At 40.7% G+C, this 21,038-nt stretch overlaps 1 protein-coding gene across 3 annotated transcripts in view; it reads right to left on the bottom strand.

The window, feature by feature from the left end:
* The window catches only part of LOC138960118 (myosin-IIIb-like), a 105,971-nt gene that overhangs the window by 73,015 nt on the left and 11,918 nt on the right, over positions 1-21,038 (bottom strand). For all 3 annotated transcript variants that reach the window (XM_070331867.1, XM_070331868.1, XM_070331869.1), the window contains exons 2-6: positions 17,356-17,541; positions 15,924-16,096; positions 14,480-14,584; positions 13,155-13,254; positions 10,495-10,571 (exon numbers count right to left, since the gene is read on the bottom strand). In XM_070331867.1, coding sequence (XP_070187968.1) covers positions 10,495-10,571; positions 13,155-13,254; positions 14,480-14,584; positions 15,924-16,096; positions 17,356-17,506 — 606 coding nt within the window. In that variant the 5' untranslated portion in view covers positions 17,507-17,541. The remainder of the gene's footprint in view (positions 1-10,494; positions 10,572-13,154; positions 13,255-14,479; positions 14,585-15,923; positions 16,097-17,355; positions 17,542-21,038) is intronic.

Here is a 21,038-nt window from a genome sequence, read left to right as displayed (position 1 = left end):
ACTCAACTCAAAGATGTTACTGTCCATATGAACACAAGGAAGATTGCCTCGCAGTGTCATGCGGTTTAAAACACAAAATACATCTCATTTACTAAGTTGCAGAGAGCAGGGGAGCGAGATGTTAGAGGTCTCAACTTTTCTTGGGCCGGCTTCTTCTTGGGCTTTATGAGGGAGGTGCCTATCTCCACAGAGATGCCGCACACGAAATCAACGAAAACAAGTCGCGTAAGGCGAAAATACAATATTTAGTCAAGTAAGTAGCTGTCGAAGTCACAGAATGAAACTGAACGCAATGCCATTTTTCAGCAAGACCGTATACTCGTAGCATCGTCAGTCCACCGCTCATGGCAAAGGCAGTGAAATTGACAAGAAGAGCGGGGTAGTAGTTGCGCTAAGAAGGATAGCACGCTTTTCTGTACCTCTCTTTGTTTTAACTTTCTGAGCGTGTTTTTAATCCAAACATATCATATCTATATGTTTTTGGAATCAGGAACCGACAAGAAATAAGATGAAAGTGTTTTTAAATTGATTTGGACAATTTAATTTTGATAATAATTTTTATATATTTAATTTTCAGAGCTTGTTTTTAATCCAAATATAACATATTTATATGTTTTTGGAATCAGCAAATGATGGAAAATAAGATAAACGTAAATTTGGATCGTTTTATACATTTTTATTTTTTTTTACAATTTTCAGATTTTTAATGACCAAAGTCATTAATTAATTTTTAAGCCACCAAGCTGAAATGCAATACCGAAGTCCGGGCTTCGTCGAAGATTACTTGACCAAAATTTCAACCAATTTGGTTGAAAAATGAGGGCGTGACAGTGCCGCCTCAACTTTCACGAAAAGCCGGATATGACGTCATCAAAGACATTTATCAAAAAAATGAAAAAAACGTTCGGGGATTTCATACCCAGGAACTCTCATGTCAAATTTCATAAAGATCGGTCCAGTAGTTTAGTCTGAATCGCTCTACACACACACACACACACACAGACAGACGCACATACACCACGACCCTCGTTTCGATTCCCCCTCGATGTTAAAATATTTAGTCAAAACTTGACTAAATATAACAAATCGGTTCCCTTCATGTTCATTGCATTCCAAAGCAAAAAACATTCTGTTCGCTGCATGAAAAAACATAAGCCATTCTGTTCATTGCACGTGAAAGCAAAATCCATTCTGTCTACCGCATGAAAAACATAAACCATTCTGTTCACTGCACATGAAAATAGAAACCGTTCTACTCACTGCAGGTGAAAATTCGTATGGCCTTACACTCCTTAAACGCAAAAACCGGTCCGTGTCGTGGCAATATGTGTGTTCAGAATCATTAATGCGTGAAGAGATAAACAGAAGGGGAAAAAAGCACCCACATAACCATAAAGAAAAGGTTAAAGGCACAGTAAGCCTTCCGTAAACCATCACAGATACACAGTACAAACACCCTTCCATTTGAACGCTCACCAAACGGGAACATCCTAGGTGCCCTACGTAAAGAGCGAGCAATTTTCAAAGAATTAATTTTGCGGATTGTGTCAGAGACAATCGGACCGTGGTGCGTTTTGGCGCTAGACCTAACTTTTAAAATCTAAATAATAAATTGACAGCTTGTTACACAAACATTCTTAAATCATAAAAGAATTCTTTGTTCATCAAGACAAGATCAGTACAATTCGAAGTTTTGAAAGTTTGAAAAAAGAAAAGCCCCGAAGCAGGGTCACGCAAGGTCGTGGTTCTCGTAGCAGACGACGGTTTATACCTATCGCCAGTTCCTCTGAACAGTCAAAAGCCATCGCTAGAGTTCTTGTGAACCACAGTCGTTTGTTTCGTGCATAGTCAGAGGTACTTAATAACGTGCTATTGCATATAAGCTCACAGCGAGTCGCATTCAAATTACTAACTGACGACTACATTGTGAAAAAGGAAAACTTGATCACACGGGTTCACGATGGCTCATATTAGGTAAGATAAACCACGCAAAAATAAATTCTTTGAAAATTGCTCGCTCTTTACGGAGGGCACCTAGGATGTTCCCGTTTGGTGAGCGTTCAAATGAAAGGGTGTTTGTACTGTGTGTAAAAGCCTGACCGTATCTGTGATGGTTTACGGGAGGCTAATTACTCTGCCTTTAAGACGACTTGAATCATATCTTTGCACTTGGTTAAATTACCCCCATTAGACGCAACATTCATACATAAACAAGTAGCTGTGTCACACGCGGAAACTGCAAACATAAGACATGATTCACGCTCAGTTATTAACAAAACAAAAGGGTACATTAGCAGTACACGACCCAGTGGTGGTCTTTTAAGTACACAGACAAACAAATATTTATGATACAAATAATGAACTTATCTATCTCAAAATCGTCGACGAAACTTGGCTCGCTATCAAGATGATGGGGTTTATTATTTGTATCATATATATGTGTGTCTGTCTGTCTACCACTGGGTCGATGTACTGGAAATGTAACGTTTTGTTTTGTCAATAATTAAACGTTTCAAGAAATTACCATTCTTGTTGTTTGATTCTGAATGTTAAAATGTTAGCAGTCTTTCTGGTTTTGGATTTATGATTCACGCTCATTGCAAACCGACCTCACCTATCAAAGATCACCTGCAACTTTAGAGATCAAAGATCACCTGCAACTTTAGAGTTTCCATAAATTTAGTCTGGATTCTTCAAGCCAGGCAGATAAAAGTCTGCCGCACGGGCACAGTGTGGGGTCGGGGCAGAATTCTCCTATTATTACATGTATATTAGTCTAGGAAGTCTTTTGACATCCCTACCCACATCCACACACCAAGGTGTCATGTGCCTGTGGTCTGCCAGTTTATGTCACAATAACCAACAACCAGATCGTTGTTTTATATCATTATTGAGCAAGCCTGATCTGATGTATTGTTTGCTCTTTCTCCTCGCTAGCTATAAGACTTGGAGATAATACTTTTTAATAAAAATGATGTTTTATCCCTTTCTGTACTACTCGCCCCCCCCCCCCTACTTTTTTGCATCTTGCTTTTCTATTTCCAATAATAAATATACTATCTAAAATATACTATAACAAGAAGGGCAAATTCCATACGACTCACATGCTTGACCTTGACATGGTCAAATAACTAAACCTAGCAATGACATCATACACTAAGAACTGCTTTACACATTTTTCCTACCAAAATACATGTGACCTTGACCCAAGGTCAAGGTCATCCAAAGTCATGCAACACAAAGCTGTTAATTCAAGACATAGGAAGTACAATGGTGCTTATTGGCTCTTTCTACCATGAGATATGGTCACTTTTAGTGGTTCACTACCTTATTTTGGTCACATTTCATAAGGGTCAAAGTGACCTTGACCTTGATCATATGTGACCAAATGTGTCTCATGATGAAAGCATAACATGTGCCCCACATAATTTTTAAGTTTGAAACAGTTATCTTCCATAGTTCAGGGTCAAGGTCACTTCAAAATATGTATACAATCCAACTTTGAAGAGCTCCTGTGACCTTGACCTTGAAGCAAGGTAAACCAAACTGGTATCAAAAGATGGGGCTTACTTTGCCCAATATATCATATATAGGTGAGGTATTGAATCTCAAAAACTTCAGAGAAAATGGAAAAAATGTAAAAAAATAGCTGTTTTTTAAGCAACATTTATGGCCCCTGCGACCTTGACCTTGAAGCAAGGTCAAGATGCTATGTATGTTTTTTGGGGCCTTGTCATCATACACCATCTTGCCAAATTTGGTACTGATAGACTGAATAGTGTCCAAGAAATATCCAACGTTAAAGTTTTCCGGACGGACGTCCGGACGGACGGACGGACGGACGGACGGACGGACGGACGGACGGACGACTCGGGTGAGTACATAGACTCACTTTTGCTTCGCATGTGAGTCAAAAATAAGTATCTTGATTTTGTCTGCCATCATGTTTACTTCTCTCTTTCTTCGCCTTGGATTCGTTAATATAAGTTTTATGCTTGAGGTCGGATCCCCAATGTCATATAGTGTAAGCTTATGTCACGATACTAAAACTGAATAATGTTCTGTTTAAACCAAATAATACTTTGAAGCTTGTTTCCTGTATCCTCGCTTTGTACACAATTAATAAAAACAGTGCAGACACAAAATCATAAGCATTACATCGCTTCCTGATAGGACGTTTAATTCCGGTTCCGGTCGACGCGGCCCTCCCGGGCAAAATTTGTTCGTTGCAGAGGAATGTGGCGATTTATTACCGTTTTACATCATTTTCTGCTCTTTGTTTTACGTCTGCCAACGATAACATATCATCCATATGGTAGAGATGGGAACAGAAAATTGCCAAACAGGAGGGAGAAGAAGTTACACGTAACGTTTAATAGAAACAAGAAGGGCAAAGCCCATACGACTCACATGCTTGACCTTGACCTTTACATGACCTTGACCTTCAGCTAAACCTAGCAATGACATCATACACTAAGAACTGCTTTACACATTTTTCCTACCAAAATACATGTGACCTTGACCCAAGGTCAAGGTCATCCAAGGTCATGCAACACAAAGCTGTTAATTCAAGACATAGGAAGTACAATGGTGCTTATTGGCTCTTTCTACCATGAGATATGGTCACTTTTAGTGGTTCACTACCTTATTTTGGTCACATTTCATAAGGGTCAAAGTGACCTTGACCTTGATCATATGTGACCAAATGTGTCTCATGATGAAAGCATAACATGTGCCCCACATAATTTTTAAGTTTGAAACAGTTATCTTCCATAGTTCAGGGTCAAGGTCACTTCAAAATATGTATACAATCCAACTTTGAAGAGCTCCTGTGACCTTGACCTTGAAGCAAGGTAAACCAAACTGGTATCAAAAGATGGGGCTTACTTTGCCCTATATATCATATATAGGTGAGGTATTAAATCTCAAAAACTTCAGAGAAAATGCGAAAATGTGAAAAATGGTCGTTTTTAAGACAACAATTACGGCCCCTGTGACCTTGAACTTGAAGTGAAGTCAAGTTGCCGCACATGTTTTTTGAGATCTTGTAACCATACACCATCAGGCCACATCAGGTGTTGATAGACTTAATAGTGTCCAAGAAAATCCAACGTTAAAGTTTTCCGGACGGACGGACGGACGCCGGGACGGACGGACGCCGGGACGGACGGACGGACGGACGGACGGACGGACGGACGGACGACTCGAGTGAGTACATAGACTCACTTTTGCTTCGCATGTGAGTCAAAAAATGCTAGTACAGACTGGGTGGCCGAGTAGTAACGCACTTGCGCTCGGAAGCGAGAGGTTGCGAGTTCGACCCTGGGTCAGGGCGTTAGCAATTTTCTCCCCCCTTTCCTAACCTAGGTGGTTGGTTCAAGTGCTAGTCTTTCGGATGAGACGAAAAACCGAGGTCCCTTCGTGTACACTACATTCGGGTGTTAAAGATGCCACGATTGACAAAAGGGTCTTTCCTGGCAAAATTGTATAGGCATAGATAAAAATGTCCACCAAAATACCCGTGTGACTTGGAATAATAGGAATAAGATTTATTACTTAAATCAGAACTTAATCCCAACAGAGGAAGTAGGGGAGACCGGGGCTAGTCCGCCCCCGGGGCACATCCGTCTTTGTCTGTTTATTCTTACGTTTGCCACCTTTTTGTCATTCACACCATGTAGGAGTGGTGTCCCTTCTTCCCGCCATATCCTGCAGAAGTTCAGAGGTTGCGCGCCCATATATCTTGAGTACAGATCACAAAAAGTGTTTTTCTTCATTTTTGTAACATGAATGCATAGGAGTTGACTTAGGTTTTGATGCATTACCTCTGAGAACAAATACTTAGTCTTGGTGTCGAGTGAAAGTGCGTTAATTAAGGTCGAGTTCTGACGAAAGTTTTGCTTCTTCCTTCCCATGTTGTGCTCGTTAACTGGCACTAGAGTTGCCTGCCCGTGCAGGGGCAAGTCCGCCTATTTGTCATGGGGCATGTTCGCCGTAAGCAGTATGTACAACACATGTTCATGCGCACATAAAAACTGTCTGCACATTGATATCAGCTACACATTTGTCTTGATGTAAAATAAAAAAAAATCAGTCTTCTAGTTCATCAAACTCGCCAGTTATGCTACCAAAAGCATAAAAGTAGCATAAAAGTAGGCGGACTAGCCCCGGTCTCCCCTAATGTAATTTTGTGTTACATTCTTTCGTATTTTGTCATTGGCATTTTTGAACCTAAATATTGAAGGGAATTAAAAAAGCTTTCCCACTAAAGCTTGCCCACTATTAGTCTTGTACCTACTATGGGATGAGAGCGGCGGACTTGCCCCACCCTGTAGGCGGACTTACCCCGACTTGGGGCAAGTTCGCCTACGTTAGGGTAGGTCTACTTAAAGCAGTATGTACAACAAATGTTCCTGCGCACATAAAAACTGTCTGCACATTGATATCAGCTACACATTTGTCTTGATGTAAAATAAAAAATCAGTCTTCTAGTTCATCAAACTCGCCAGTTATGCTACCAAAAGAATAAAAGTAGGCGGACTAGCCCCGGTCTTCCCTACTTACTCAACCTTTCCCTGTGCGACTTCATTGTGACCTGCACTCTTGGAAACGCACCTAAATCTGCAGTCTAGCTACTTTCTGTGCACAGTGAGAATTTTTAACTGAATTCATTTCGAAACTGATATATATATGCAAACCTAGCAGAAGATGTTCGGAAATAACTCTTTCTGGTTAGTGTGGGTTTTGAACGAGTGAATAATCTTGCTTTAATTGAGTCAAACATTCTCATGTGACATTACAGGCCATTCACTTGCGAGAGTTGTGTCTGAAACAAGCGGACAAGGAGAACGTGTGAAACGTTTGCCTCAATATAAGTAAGAGTACTCACTCTTTCACAACATAAACAAACCCGACAGAGTCATTTCCGAAGTTTGTGTATTGCAAAAAATACCTCCACTCTGCTCAGGGAGCATGTTGACAGGCTGTTAATTTCTGGTATGTGTCCAAATGGAAGGGGGCTCTTTAACAAATGTGAAAGCCGTGGTGCTTTACACTAGAAGGAAGGTATCTTAATCCACCCCCACCCCTCTTTTTAATTTTTTTATTTTTTTTTATTTTATTATAAGGAAGGGGTAGGTCTACCTGACTTTGTCTGGGCGGACTACTGTCCCCACGAGTACTATGGTGGCACATTTAATTTCCAGCACGCAGTCCTTTCACGTGCCAAAAACAAACGATGCATACTCATTTAAATATATCAGTTACAGCCAAACATTTTCCAAGGCACTTTCAAAAGCTATAAGAGGAAACGAATCGAAAAGTAGACTGAAATGCAAGTCGGGTCAACTGCATGGAAAAGATAATTCTGATCTAAATACACACGCAAAAATCAACATTCAGTCGTGAGTGTTCAAGCAAATGTCGTCATATTGAACTCGTTGTGCACACATTTAGTTCTAACGATTGTTTCGTTTTGCTTGGAACTAAATTCGCTCAAGAATTCTTTTCTAAACAGAAGCAACGCGTGACGTCATTACTTTGAAGTACACCGTCTGTCTTAAAATTGAACACAGTGACCTAAAGGGAGGGATAAACCTGCAGATAAAAATCAAAGAATAGGACTTAAGAAATTCAACTCTGTCTCATGCGCTATCTATAAAAGTACAAAAGCTTTATTTCTAACCTAAGAAAACTAAGGCAACACATTCATAAATGAGTAAAGAAAAGTTATTTTAAAATGAAAAAAACATTGCTGAATAACAGACATTTGCACCGAAAAAGCAAACAATCCTTGCAAAAGAACAGAAAATAGTCAACAAAGGTCGGTCATAAATTCGATTGGGCATGTCATGCTACGTCACACATTCTTCAGAATAGGTATGTTCCTGCAATAAGGCTAAATATTCTTGAACTTTGGAGTTTAGGTTTTCTTTGTATCAATTCGCTTAGTTTGGTGTGTGTGTGTGTGTGTGTGTGTGTGTGCGTGTGTGTGAGTGTAATGTGTGTGCGTGCGTGCTTGCGTGCGTTCGTGCGTGCGTACGTGCGTGCGTGCGTGCATGTGTGTGTGTGTGTGCGTGCGTGCGTGCGTGCGTGTCTTCGTGTTAAATTCACTGACAGCGTCAAGGAGGTCATTCTGTCTTTGGGAGGTTATCACACGCGTGCATCTGGTTTTTCGCTCCACATAACTGTGTGTTTGCCTGCGTGTGCATGCTGGTTGCCAGATTACTGGAGGAAGTTTGGGGAAGGTAAAAAAAAAAAAAAAATAATAATAATAATAATGTTACCCTTTTTTATGTAGAAAGTTGTGTGAGTTTTTGTGTTGTTGTTTATTTTAGGGTTGTTGTGTTGTACTGACAGCAAGATTTGCTTTCGTGTAAACGCCTATTTGGCGCTTTTCTGCTTTGACACTAAACGTTGGCGACCTATTTTATGTCTAAATCATCCAAAAACAACAATATGGGCATAATATTGCAACTTGCAAATGAACACTAGTGCTTTCCGTGTGCTACTCTTGCTAGTAGAATCATGTACTATTCTACTCTTTGTTAAAAACTGGTTACAAAAAGGGTGTTCAAATGAGAAACACTTCAGTTTAGAGCGAAAACAAGAAAAGCAAATGCCTGATAAACTCCCTTCGCAGCATAATAATCATATGCACTTATCAGCCATTTGGGCCCAAAGAGGTAGCGGAGGCGAGTGGCCGGCCGTTGGGGTGGCCGTTATTGGACAGCTTAATCAGGTGATTCAAAAAGCACAGGAGAGGGGTACTGTATGCAGTTGTGGCTTTTGGGAGAAGATGAATATTTTTGTTGTTGATGTGAAAGAACCACAGCTTCTACATAAACAATCAAAGGAACTGTTGCTCAATTAATTGTCAAATATGGACAGTCACGTTTTATAATGAACTTCACTCTGAAAGAAGGGCTCTGGAACCCTGTGCTAGAGTTGTAAGTGTCGGCTTCGCTTGCTAATGAACTTTGAAACAACCGTTCCATTTCCCGAGAAAAAAATAATTACATTTCGGGGACAAGCTTCTCAAGAAATAAAATTGTAGCTCAATTGGAAGACACAAGGCGAAAATCAATGTTACGGCAATTCTTTCATCATTAATGTTTTCCCTAATCCGCTTCAGTGCACATAAACATCATTTCGAGGAGTGCCATCACGGTAACTATAACAACGAGAGCAGCAAACGAAAGAGCTACTTACGGAAAAAACGAAGACCACAAAGAGAAAGACAGATAAAATATACACTTGGAAAAAAAATGACGAAACAGGAACAAGTTGCTTAAGGCGAAAATACAACATTTAGTCAAGTAGCTGTCGAACTCACAGAATGAAACTCAACGCAATGCAATTTTTCAGCAAGACCGTATACTCGTAGTATCGTCAGTCCACCGCTCATGACAAAGGCAGTGAAATTGACAAGAAGAGCGGGGTAGTAGTTGCGCTGAGCATGAGAAGGATAGCACGCTTTTCTGTACCTCTCTTCGTTTTAACTTTCTGAGCGTGTTTTTAATCCAAACATATCATATCTATATGTTTTTGGAATCAGGAACCGACAAGGAATAAGATGAAAGTGTTTTTAAATTGATTTCGAAAATTTAATTTTGATCATAATTTTTATATTTTTAATTTTCAGAGCTTGTTTTTAATCCAAATATAACATATTTATATGTTTTTGGAATCAGAAAATGATGGAGAATAAGATGAACGTAAATTTGGATCGTTTTATAATTTTTATTTTTTTTTACAATTTTCAGATTTTTAATGACCAAAGTCATTAATTAATTTTTAAGCCACCAAGCTGAAATGCAATACCGAAGTCCGGGCTTCGTCGAAGATTACTTGACCAAAATTTGAACCAATTTGGTTGAAAAATTAGGGCGTGACAGTGCCGCCTCAACTTTTACAAAAAGCCGGATATGACGTCATCAAAGGTATTTATCGAAAAAAAGAAAAAACGTTCGGGGAAATCGATCCCAGGAACTCTCATGTAAAATTTCATAAAGATCGGTCCAGTAGTTTGGTCTGAATCGCTCTACACGCACGCACACACACACACACACACACACATACACACACACACACATACACCACGACCCTCGTCTCGATTCCCCCCTCTATGTTAAAACATTTAGTCATAACTTGACTAAATGTAAAAAAAAGGCTGACAGAAAGGAAGTTCATTTGTTAAGAACAAACTACAGATCGACAACAGCACTAGTTTGACATCATTAGACAATACATAAAGATCGAAAAGAAAATCTACATCAGCGGGAAGCATTGGTAAATCAAGACAAGTTACTACGTAACACATTGGTAAAATAAGCGACATGGCACCAGCAAGACAAAAATCAGTCAAGAATAAAAAGACAACACAGTCATACGCACGCACACACGAACGCACGCATACACACTTAGGCCTACAAGGACACACACACACACACACACACACACACACACACACACACACACACACACTATCCTTACCTCAGGAGCCATCCAGTAAGGTGTGCCCACGTGTGTTTTCCTGTGCCCATGGGGGCTGTCCAGGTGACCTGACACACCTGCAAATGGGGACAAACAATTGTCATGCGGCTGAAACTATCAAGGTTTTCTTACAGCCCTTTCGGGAACCACGGGAAGATACGATTGCTGTGCAAGTAATGCGTTCTTAAATATCTTGAAAATATCCCTAAAAATGAAAATATTATTCAATGCTCATATGGTCAGGCTCACAGAAACACAGTTTGTGTTAAACTAATAAATCATTACAGGGGTCAAACATTAGAATATAACTACCCCCCAACACAACTCACCCACACAGAATTAAAACCACCTTGTGCAGAGACAATCATGGGATCAATATCTTGCTGCATACTCTTGCATTCAAATTAAGAAAACATTTTTAATAGAATGACCAAAGCGTTGTGAGTTAGCTCTAAGCACGACCTGAGCAGATACATCTAAGAAATAACGAACTTCTCGGGTATTCATCCTGACATTGCTGCACTGGTGTCCCTCTAAATGCCAACCCAATTATATCTAACAAGCTTTCATATCAAAGTGGCACCGTGTTATCTTAATGCTTCTCCTCCCGCTTTTCTTCTTCTCCTGCTACTTCAAAGTCTCAAAATCAACACATTTGAAATTTTCTTTTTTTTTCTTTTCCATGCTTACTTCTGAGTGTCGTGTCTCTGTGTTGTTGCCTTGTCATCTTCGTGTAATTTATTCGTAAGTGTATATGAATGTGCTTGAGTTGTTAATGCGAAAGAATGTGTATGAGTGCGCCTTGAGTCGCCTTGTGGTGAGATATGTGCGCGTTATAAATTCTCGTATTAAAATAAATTTCTTTCGTTAAAGGAACAGTCCTTCGGGTGTAAGCGATATAGACTATATCATAAGTGTTCACTTAAAAGACTGGTGCGTGGAACTGCAGTGAATGTCACGTTTTGTTCTGTCATAAATTAAACATACCATTCTTGTTTATGTTTTACTAACAAAAACAATGTCAACACCACAGATCGTGGGCGGGGATGTAGCTCAGTCGGTAGCGCGCTGGATTTGTATCCAGTTGGCCGCTGTCAGCGTGAGTTCGTCCCCACGTTCGGCGAGAGATTTATTTCTCAGAGTCAACTTTGTGTGCAGACTCTCCTCGGTGTCCGAACACCCCCGTGTGTACACGCAAGCACAAGACCAAGTGCACACGAAAAAGATCCTGTAATCCATGTCAGAGTTCGGTGGGTTATAGAAACACGAAAATACCCAGCATGCTTCCTCCGAAAAAACGGCGTATGGCTGCCAAAATGGCGGGGTAAAAAACGGTCATACACGTAAAATTCCACTCGTGCAAAAAACACGAGTGTACGTGGGAGTTTCAGCCCACAAACCCAGAAGAAGAAGAAGAAGACCACAGATCGTTCCAGGATTGTACACGTGAAAAAGCATCCTATCACTCCTGATACAATGGAACGCCCCTTTCAAGACCTCAACAAATCTGGAAGAGTCAGGTCTTCTAAAAGGAGAAAGTCTTAAAATGGCGATAAATGAACAAAGGTCAAGAACAGAAAATCTTATTAAAAAAAAACGTGGTCTTTAAAGGCACAGTAAGCCTCCCGTAAACCATCACAGATACGGTCAGGCTTTTACACACAGTACAAACACCCTTTCGTTTAAACACTCACTGCTTGAGAACATCCTAGGTGCCCTGCGTAAAGAGCGAGCAATTTTCAAAGAATTTATTTTCGTGGACCGTCTGATCGGCAAATCAGGCGCCTCGTTTTGGTGCTAGAACTAACTTTTAAAATCTAGATAATAAATTGACAGCTTGTTACACAAACATTCTTAAATCACAAAAGAATTCTTTTTTCATCAAGACAAGATCAGTACAATCCGAAGTTTTGAAAGTTTGATAACGGGCGCGGTGGCGCGGTGGTAAGACGTCGGCCTCCTAATCGGGAGGTCGTGAGTTCGAATCCCGGTCGCTGCCGCCTGGTGGGTTAAGAGTGGAGATTTTTCCGTTCTCCCAGGTCAACTTATGTGCAGACCTGCTAGTGACTTAACCCCCTTCGTGTGTACACGCAAGCACAAGACCAAGTGCGCACGGAAAAGATCCTGTAATCCATGTCAGAGTTCGGTGGGTTATAGAAACACGAAAATACCCAGCATGCTTCCTCCGAAAGCGGCGTATGGCTGCCTAAATGGCGGGGTAAAAACGGTCATACACGTAAAATTCCACTCGTGCAAAAACACGAGTGTACGAGGGAGTTTCAGCCCACGAACGCAGAAGAAGAAGAAAGAAGAAAGTTTGAAAAAAGAAAAGCCCGGGAGGCTTACTGTGCCTTTAAAAGGAGGAAGTCTTTCATTGGGGGTCTTTACAGGGAGGTTCCACTGCACACCATGCAACAACTTGGACATGTCTGGGGACGTGCACGGGATTGCTAACACAAAAAAGACAGTGCCTTAAATTGCAGAATACGGTGTTAACTGATATCAAGGAACGAGTTTAGAACGAAACATCTGGCATCTTTTCTCAAGCTTTAAAGGGGTTGGCTTCTACGTATACATTTCCATTGGCTTCTGCATATAAATTGCCATTGGCTTCTACTTATACATTTCCATTTAATATCAGTCAGGTATAGAGGCCTTACCGAAGTCGACAAGTTTGATCATGCCGCTGTTAGTGATGAGAATGTTGTGTCCCTTGATATCTCTGTGCATGACATTATGCTCGTGCAGATGACGCACCACCTGTGAAACGGAAGCAAATGGAATTTTTTTTAAAAACGGTTAGTTAATTATAAACAGACATTTATCTATGTATCAATGACAACTTTTACTTTTAGCGGAAAAAAATCAACTGTCGTATGCATGCTCCTCTCCAGATTTTCTTCTATTCTTTTGTATTTCCTTTTTTGTGTGTGCATCTAGCATGCGGACAGATTTATCACAGTGTTAATTCATACAAAACTATGATTTACTGCAACCTTTTGCGTCATGATTGATGAAGTAATTTATCAGCATTGGAGGCTGTTGCTCTTTGATCATGTACGTACAATTATTAAAAGCACTATTCTAACAGAAATACTTATCCATTTAAAGAAAATGTACGCACTGAAACCTTACATAAAGAGACAGAGTAAGAGATCAATACACCAATTTATCCTACATACGTGAGAGAGACACTCGTGAGATAATAATCGTTCAAATCACACGTGTGTATATCATGTAAATGAGGTCATGTCAAGCAAGTCTGGCAGGGACCTGTTTTTTCACTGCTTATGATGCCAAAGTCACCGAGACAAACGTCATTATAGAAGAAAAAAATTGCGCTTGCTAATTACCCTCGATGAATTTTTAGAACTAACACGTCACGCCACACTTTCAGAGTGACGTTTCTTTGCTTTGACGTAATAGATTGCACGAGGCTTTAGAAGAGATCGAGGTTCCAAAACAAGCGTCTTCAATTTAGCTGCCTCGACTGCAGGACATTTTCAGTAAAATACACGTAGGTACAGTATGTAGGATAAACAGAATACTACATGGCTTGCTGTTTCGTACCAGATTTACACTCGTTGCTTTTTCAAATAGTGAACAGCTCGCTTTCGCTCGCAGTTCAATATTTAAAAAACAAAATCGTGTAAATCTGGTACGACACAGCAAGCCATGTAGTATTCTCTATATCTATTTTCGTCATAATGTAGCGCTGTAGTTATACATTTCATGAATCTACGATCAACCATTAAAATATTATTTTTAAATAAAGAATTCATTTGTACCAAAAGCCTGCCTTATTCGTTACACAGTAGCAAGTTTCTGCTATCTCCAATTTGAATTAACTTCCGAACGCCTTCAGATTTGGACAATGAACTTGAATTTCACCATGGTGGATATTCATAATGGATAATTTCCCCATACTCAAATGTGCAAAGATACACAACAATATCATATATACTTGTACATTCAAAATACTCACATGAACCGTTTCTTTGAGAATGTAAGCAATCAACAGTTCGTCCAGATTTTGTTTTTGGTACAACAGACTTTTGACCAGCGAGGTTACAGATCCCCCGCCACAAATCTGGATTGAACAGAAAAAAAGTAATTGTTTCTGGCATCAGACTGCCTTTCTTTATGTTCATAACATTGAATTTTGCAAGGGATTCCAGGTGCATTTTACCTTGAGCCGAAGACAACGAGAGAGAAAATAAAAAGGGGAAAATTATGAGGGAGGCAAGAAATAAAGGAAAACATAAGAGAAGAGAAGGCTGAAGGAAATGAAAGAAGAAAAGAAAAGAAACGAAGGCAACAGAGATGAATGTTGACAATCTGACCCCGAGGGGGTCATCCCTGAGGTATCCATGCATTTTCATAACTGAGGAAAGAGCAGGGGCAGAGTGACACTAAATTTATGTTAATTAATTTTACTCAATAGAACCCCTGGGAAATTAAATCAGTTTTTATTAAAACAATATTCTCAATAAACGACATTTAGGGGTTTTGTTTTGAATGAATTTACTACATCATCAGAATTCTCCAAATCTCCTCCCAATATTTCCCCCAAGCAAAAACAGCGGGGGGCCAATATCAGCTAAATCGTATTGATCATACCAGGCCAGTCCTTGATACATTTGTGCAAACGGAAAATGTTAGCTTGTCACTCAGCCTATCCTGATAAGCCTCTTGAGAACCTGTGCTGGGCGTAGCCCCGGCCGTAGCTCAACAATATCGACGATGTGTTTACGTCAGTATGAGTGGATCAGTGCTGATGTGGCTCGTTTGTTTTTCTCTTTTTTTCCTGATACATACTAATGTGTCCCAAAGACGGGTTGTGTCAGCAAGGTCTTTACTTTGTTTTTCGTCTGCACTACACCCTAATAACCACATACAATGCATGACATTAGGAATTGGCCTTCCACCTATGCATCGTTGTAATAACAAGTCTAGTTGTCATTTTTTTCCAATGTGTCATGTACGTCACTCAACAATACTATATTTTGACAAGGCATACGCCACACAATATCAAGAGCAAAGCATTTACTCGCAAAGCGTGCGACATTAACTCATGCCTGTCTGAAATAAGTAGGCTGGATCTGAGAAGGTGGGTAGGGTGTTCAGATGATAAAATGACAGAGCGCGGGTCATGTCATAATGTTACAGTGAAGTCCTATTTCACATTTCATGATTTGAATTAGTGGTGTACCATTCGAAAAGCCTTATATACACACACACACACACACACACACACACACACACACACGCTCGAACGTTCGTTCTAACGCACACACACACACACATACACATACACACACACACACACACACACACACACACACACACACACACACACACACACACACAAACACTCACATCTCCCCCCCCCCCCACAACCAACAACTAACCTAACGCACGCCACCCACCTCCATGACCAGCCAAATCTGATCGTCAAAGGAGTTGTTCCTCTTGAGGTACATGCCGTAGAAACGGGGCATGTTGGGGTGTTCCGAGAGGTCCCTGAGAACTTGGTACTCCTCCTCTATCTCCTCGATCATCTCGTGGATAGACTCCAGCACTTTGATCGCCACCTCCTCCCCTGTTGGCACAGTTCACAGTTTGGCCGTTAAACGGGATTTTATTTAGATGACAAAGGGTGGCATATAGTACAAAAGATAAACTTTGGACCACACAACAAGCTATGCTTACATCCACGCAGAAAAACGTCTTGCACAGGTACCGTCAAGGACAAGAAAAACCTTTTAACAGAAATATCAGATCAAAATAAAGAATGTAACTAAACTAGCAATCTAAAGCAATTCCGAGAAGATTGTGGGACCCAGTGAAACAACAATGTAAGCAGAAAGAAAACGGGGGTTGGGGATTAGGTAGGGCGGAGAGATGATGACTAACACAAACTTATTTAATAATAATAAGAAGAAGAACATTTATATAGCGCTAAATCAAAAACTTTCGTTAAAAAGGCTTGCTCAAAGCTAATTTAACTTTGACAGTTTTAACAGTTTGATGATTTCAAGATGATTTGATATTAGGGGTCCGGGTACCGGGTAGCTCAGTTGGTATAGCACTGGACTTGTGATCCTAGGGTCACTGGTTGGAATCCAGGCCGCGACTGACACGGGTCAACTTTACGTGCAGATTCGGAAACACTATTCATGTCCCACCTCCGTGTCACCACAGTGCCACGTACAAGACCTCGGTCATTCTGTCATAAGTGCAAGTGGCTGATTTCACCTAAACACACCCACACCTGGGTAGCGCGACTCTTGTTGCTGCTAGCTTTTCACTGGGAGGAAGCGACCCGAATTTCCGAGCAATGGGATAATAAAGTAAATGAAATGAAAATGAAATGAAAGATTCATGAATGGTTATTCATTGCAACGGTATGATTATGCAGAATGAAAGAGCGAAGGAATGAAAAGTTATCCTTCCGTCATGAAAAATACTTCTGCATGAGATATAATTTATCTCAGAACACAACTCATCCAAAGCGTCGTACTAAACACAATTTTTACAAAAGCGGCATAATTGTTGACAAGCCTGCTCACGACTGATTACACTATTTTGTGCCATAGTGTATTCCAGTAACTGTTCTGCTTTTGTCATTAACATCATTATTCCACAAGAAAGCAAAACTGGTATTGCAACAAATATATTTGATCTCCAAAACCACAAACTCAGAAAACTGAAAGACGTAATAGTTCTCACAAAGTGCTCTAACTTTAAAATTAAAAAAAATAAAAAATAAATTTTTTTTTAAAGCACACACAAAAAAGGAAAAGGACTTTTTCATCTGGAATACTGTCTTCACTCTCAAAATTAATAGGATTCTCTCACCTGTTTTCTTGTGGTATCCTCTGCACACCTCCCCATAGGTGCCCTCCCCGATGACATGACCCAGCTCCCATGTGTCTGTTGGGTCCCGCAGCTTATCAAAGTCCACCACCTTGCTGAAGTTGCTGTACATCTTCAGTATCATGCCCGACATTGCTGACCGGTCACCTCAGATCATCTTCTCTGAAACTAAACAAAACAAGACAAAAACCCTGATCAATCCGAGAGAGAGAGAGAGAGAGAGAGAGAGAGAGAGAGAGAGAGAGAGAGAGAGAGAGGAGAGAGGGAGAGAGAGAGAGAGAGAGAGAGAGAGAGAGAGAGAGAGAGAGAGAGAGAGAGAGAGAGAGAGAGAGAGAGAGAGAGAAAACTGAGCCACACGAAAACGAAAGAATAATTATTGTCTGTTGTCCATAGGTTCTCAGTTTGCTACTTCTCCAAAATTCCTGTATAATTTTCAACATCGTGTCATATATTGGTGACCAGTATGCTTTTAGCAGTTTGAAAACCAAGAATCATACAGAAAGTGTCTTTACACTGTGACAGCAGATTGAGGTTAACCAGCTTTACTGAAATTGCTGTACATCTTCAACATCACATGGGTGCAGTTCATCGTTGACTAAGCCAAACAGTTCCACAAACAAAATGCATCGCTAATTCAAGGTGACCTGAGAGATGCTCTCTGAAACGAAGCGCTACGAAAAAACAAGAATGATTGTCTACGTCTGTGCAATCAGATGGCAGATCAAAGCTGACCAACTCCTTAAAGCTGCTGTTCATCCTTAATGCTACACGGGCTAAGGATACAGAGAAAAGCCACCAGAAAGACTTGGTAGTCTGTGGTTCCTTCCGTTCTCCTCTCTTCCGGACCTAGTCGTCTAAGCATTCAAAATTACGGATACAGATGTCTTTGCTGTTGGATTGAGAACCCAATATACATCTTTTCAATATAAGAGTTTACCACAAACTAGGCTTTTTCAGTACACGTATGGCTGGCAAGCTGGACGACTGACAATGTCGGCCAATCGTTTAATTATTAAACCTGATGCTTTATTGGTAAGTAAGCTCACCCTGTTGTTCTCTCGATTCGATTTAAAACAAAAGTTGGCTTAACTTTCTGTTGCACAGACCCGCACGGCTGCAGTATGACGACAATCAAACGTGGACACCCAAGACAAGAACTAGACCTGTGGAACTCTCCTGAGGACAGCAGCCTAACGTTTTCCTTGTATACCAGTCCCAATGTTGTTCTTACTGCATACTGAAACCCCAATGCCCCCTAACTTATCAAACACAAAAATTCAAGAAAATGAAAAATCACAGATAAAACGAAAAAAAACTATTTTTTGCACACAACATCACACGTAATTAATTCTGATTGGACAAATGAACATGGGTGGACGTCGGTAGATTGAAGCGGAGATTGTCTTACGAGTTTGAACGTTAAAGGTACATTCATTCCCATGCTAGCTATCGAGTACACATCCAAAGGTCCGTCTGTTTTGTGTGTGTTTTTGTACCAAGCATGTTGGCAACCTTTCTCTTGAACACATACCAAAAATCAACAGTCACGCTGTTTTCTGTGTAGAGTGGTATTTTGGTCTGCGTTCATTTCGTAAGAGACACATGCTATGCAATTCTTCACAATTTGTTCGCTACAAATAATCCCACTGGCAGCAAGGAAATTCATTGAAAGGATGGTTTTCCTGCAGTATAAGCCCTGGGCAGATGTGAGCATGATCGTACACGCAGGAAGGTGCCTTTAACCGCAGAATTGACTCTCTATTTGATCCCCCCTAATAACGCAGGTTCAGCGATCTGTACGCTTGGAGCAACAGGAAACACCTGCCTTATTCGTCAAAGTATTGCACAAAAAGTATGACAGGGCGGAGGAAGATCACCTGCAGAATGCTCTAAAATATCCCGGAGGGACACCTGATACTTGAAAGAGTATGTTTATCACAATTTTCAAATATATTTGTCAAATCCAGTTGTTTGCCTTTTTCTCAGGTCGTTGGTCAGTAAGACGGGCCCAATACGAAAATAACAGATGAGATCGAGAACCATACCAAAATAATACAAAGTAAAGCCCAAATGAGCTTAGAATCATGAATTATGACCCAGTTCTACAAAGTTGAAATTCAAGCACTTCTAGCTTTGCACAGGAACAGGTCCAACTTGTAAATATTTTTTTTTAAATGATCTGCCTTTGTTTTCTTAAATGATAAAATTGTTTATTTAACGTCACTCTGTACATTTGTCTTAGGTTAATATTATCTCCGGTTTTTTTTCCTTTTTCGTTTTTCTTCTTCTTTTGCTCCCTCTCTTCTCACCTTCAGAAACAAAACAAAAAATCTCACACACGCACTCAAGCACTATTTTCAATCATAAAAAAGACTGAGCACCGGCTGAACAAAAGATACGAAGCAAAGCTCGACTTCCACGCACCTGTCCACAAAATGTGACTTGTACTCGTGGGGGCCCTCTAAGAATGAGAACGACAGAAATTAGCGAATTTCGAAATACATGCACGGTCTTTTCACAAGATGTAACTGGTACTCGTTGGCACTTAGAGAACGACCAAAACAAGCAAATCCCGACCGCTATGCACCCTTCCACAAAAAAATAACTGGTACTTGTGGGACCTTAAAGAACGATTCTGTGTCACTCTATCAAGCCAACCTGATCGATTTTCAGCCAACTACCTGACATCCCTTTTATCAAGAGGTCTCGCTTTCGCCCCCAGTCGTTTACTGGGCAAATATTTAGAGGGACTGCACTAACAACTGACGAGGGAGTAGTGCAAGCGATAATGTGATAATCTCCGCAAATTCTGATAATGGCCGTTGGAAAATTGTCTCTGATTTGAAGGTGAAAAGTAACTACTGCGCGATGTATTCGGGCTATGGCATACGAGGCGCGGTTTGAATAGGATTGTTGAGAAAGCAAGCTCAAAACGGCAAACTGACGAAGGAAAAACTTGTACGTCAATATATTTATCAGTTCGGGTTTGTGTGTTTTCTCTTTTTACATTTAGTCAAGTTTTGACTAAATGTTTTAACATAGAGGGGGAATCGAGACGAGGGTTGTGGTGTGTGTGTGTGTGTGTGTGTGTGTGTGTGTGTGTGTGTGTGTGTGTGTGTGTGTGTGTGTGCAGGGCCGGACTACCGGGGGGGTTATGGGGGTTGCGCAACCCCCCCCCTAGCCTAAACATGTACCTTACTTATTTAATTTTTTTTTTATTATTGCTTATTTTATGCCGTTTCATGCAAGGAGCGACCATTTTCCTATCTCAGAATATGACCTACCCGTCAGCTTCAGGGGGCTTTGCCCCCTGACCCCCACAACGAGGGGGGGGGGGGGGGTTCTAGGGTTTCCGAACCCCTCCCCCCCCAGCCAAAAAATAAAAATATTGAATGAGGTATGCATTTCTTTATTTTACATTGAGTTTCAATTTTTGGGGTATTAATCAGTGACAAAATCTGCTGGCTGAAACTGGTAATGATCATCCTCAGAATGCACCAGATTGCACCATTTTGCATCCTTTTTTTCAAAATTTTCCGGGGGGGCATGCCCCCGGACCCCCCTAGCAAGCTAGGCGCTTCGCGCCGTCGGCTCGGCGCTTCGCGCCTTCACACCCATATCTTCACAATATACTTTTGAAAAAAACCAGTCATAAAATGAACTGA

The sequence above is a fragment of the Littorina saxatilis genome, linkage group LG2, assembly GCF_037325665.1.
Source record: "Littorina saxatilis isolate snail1 linkage group LG2, US_GU_Lsax_2.0, whole genome shotgun sequence".
Classification (NCBI taxonomy): domain Eukaryota; kingdom Metazoa; phylum Mollusca; class Gastropoda; order Littorinimorpha; family Littorinidae; genus Littorina; species Littorina saxatilis.
The sequence above is the reverse complement of the archived record's forward strand: the minus strand, read 5'-3'. Positions and strand labels throughout refer to the sequence as shown.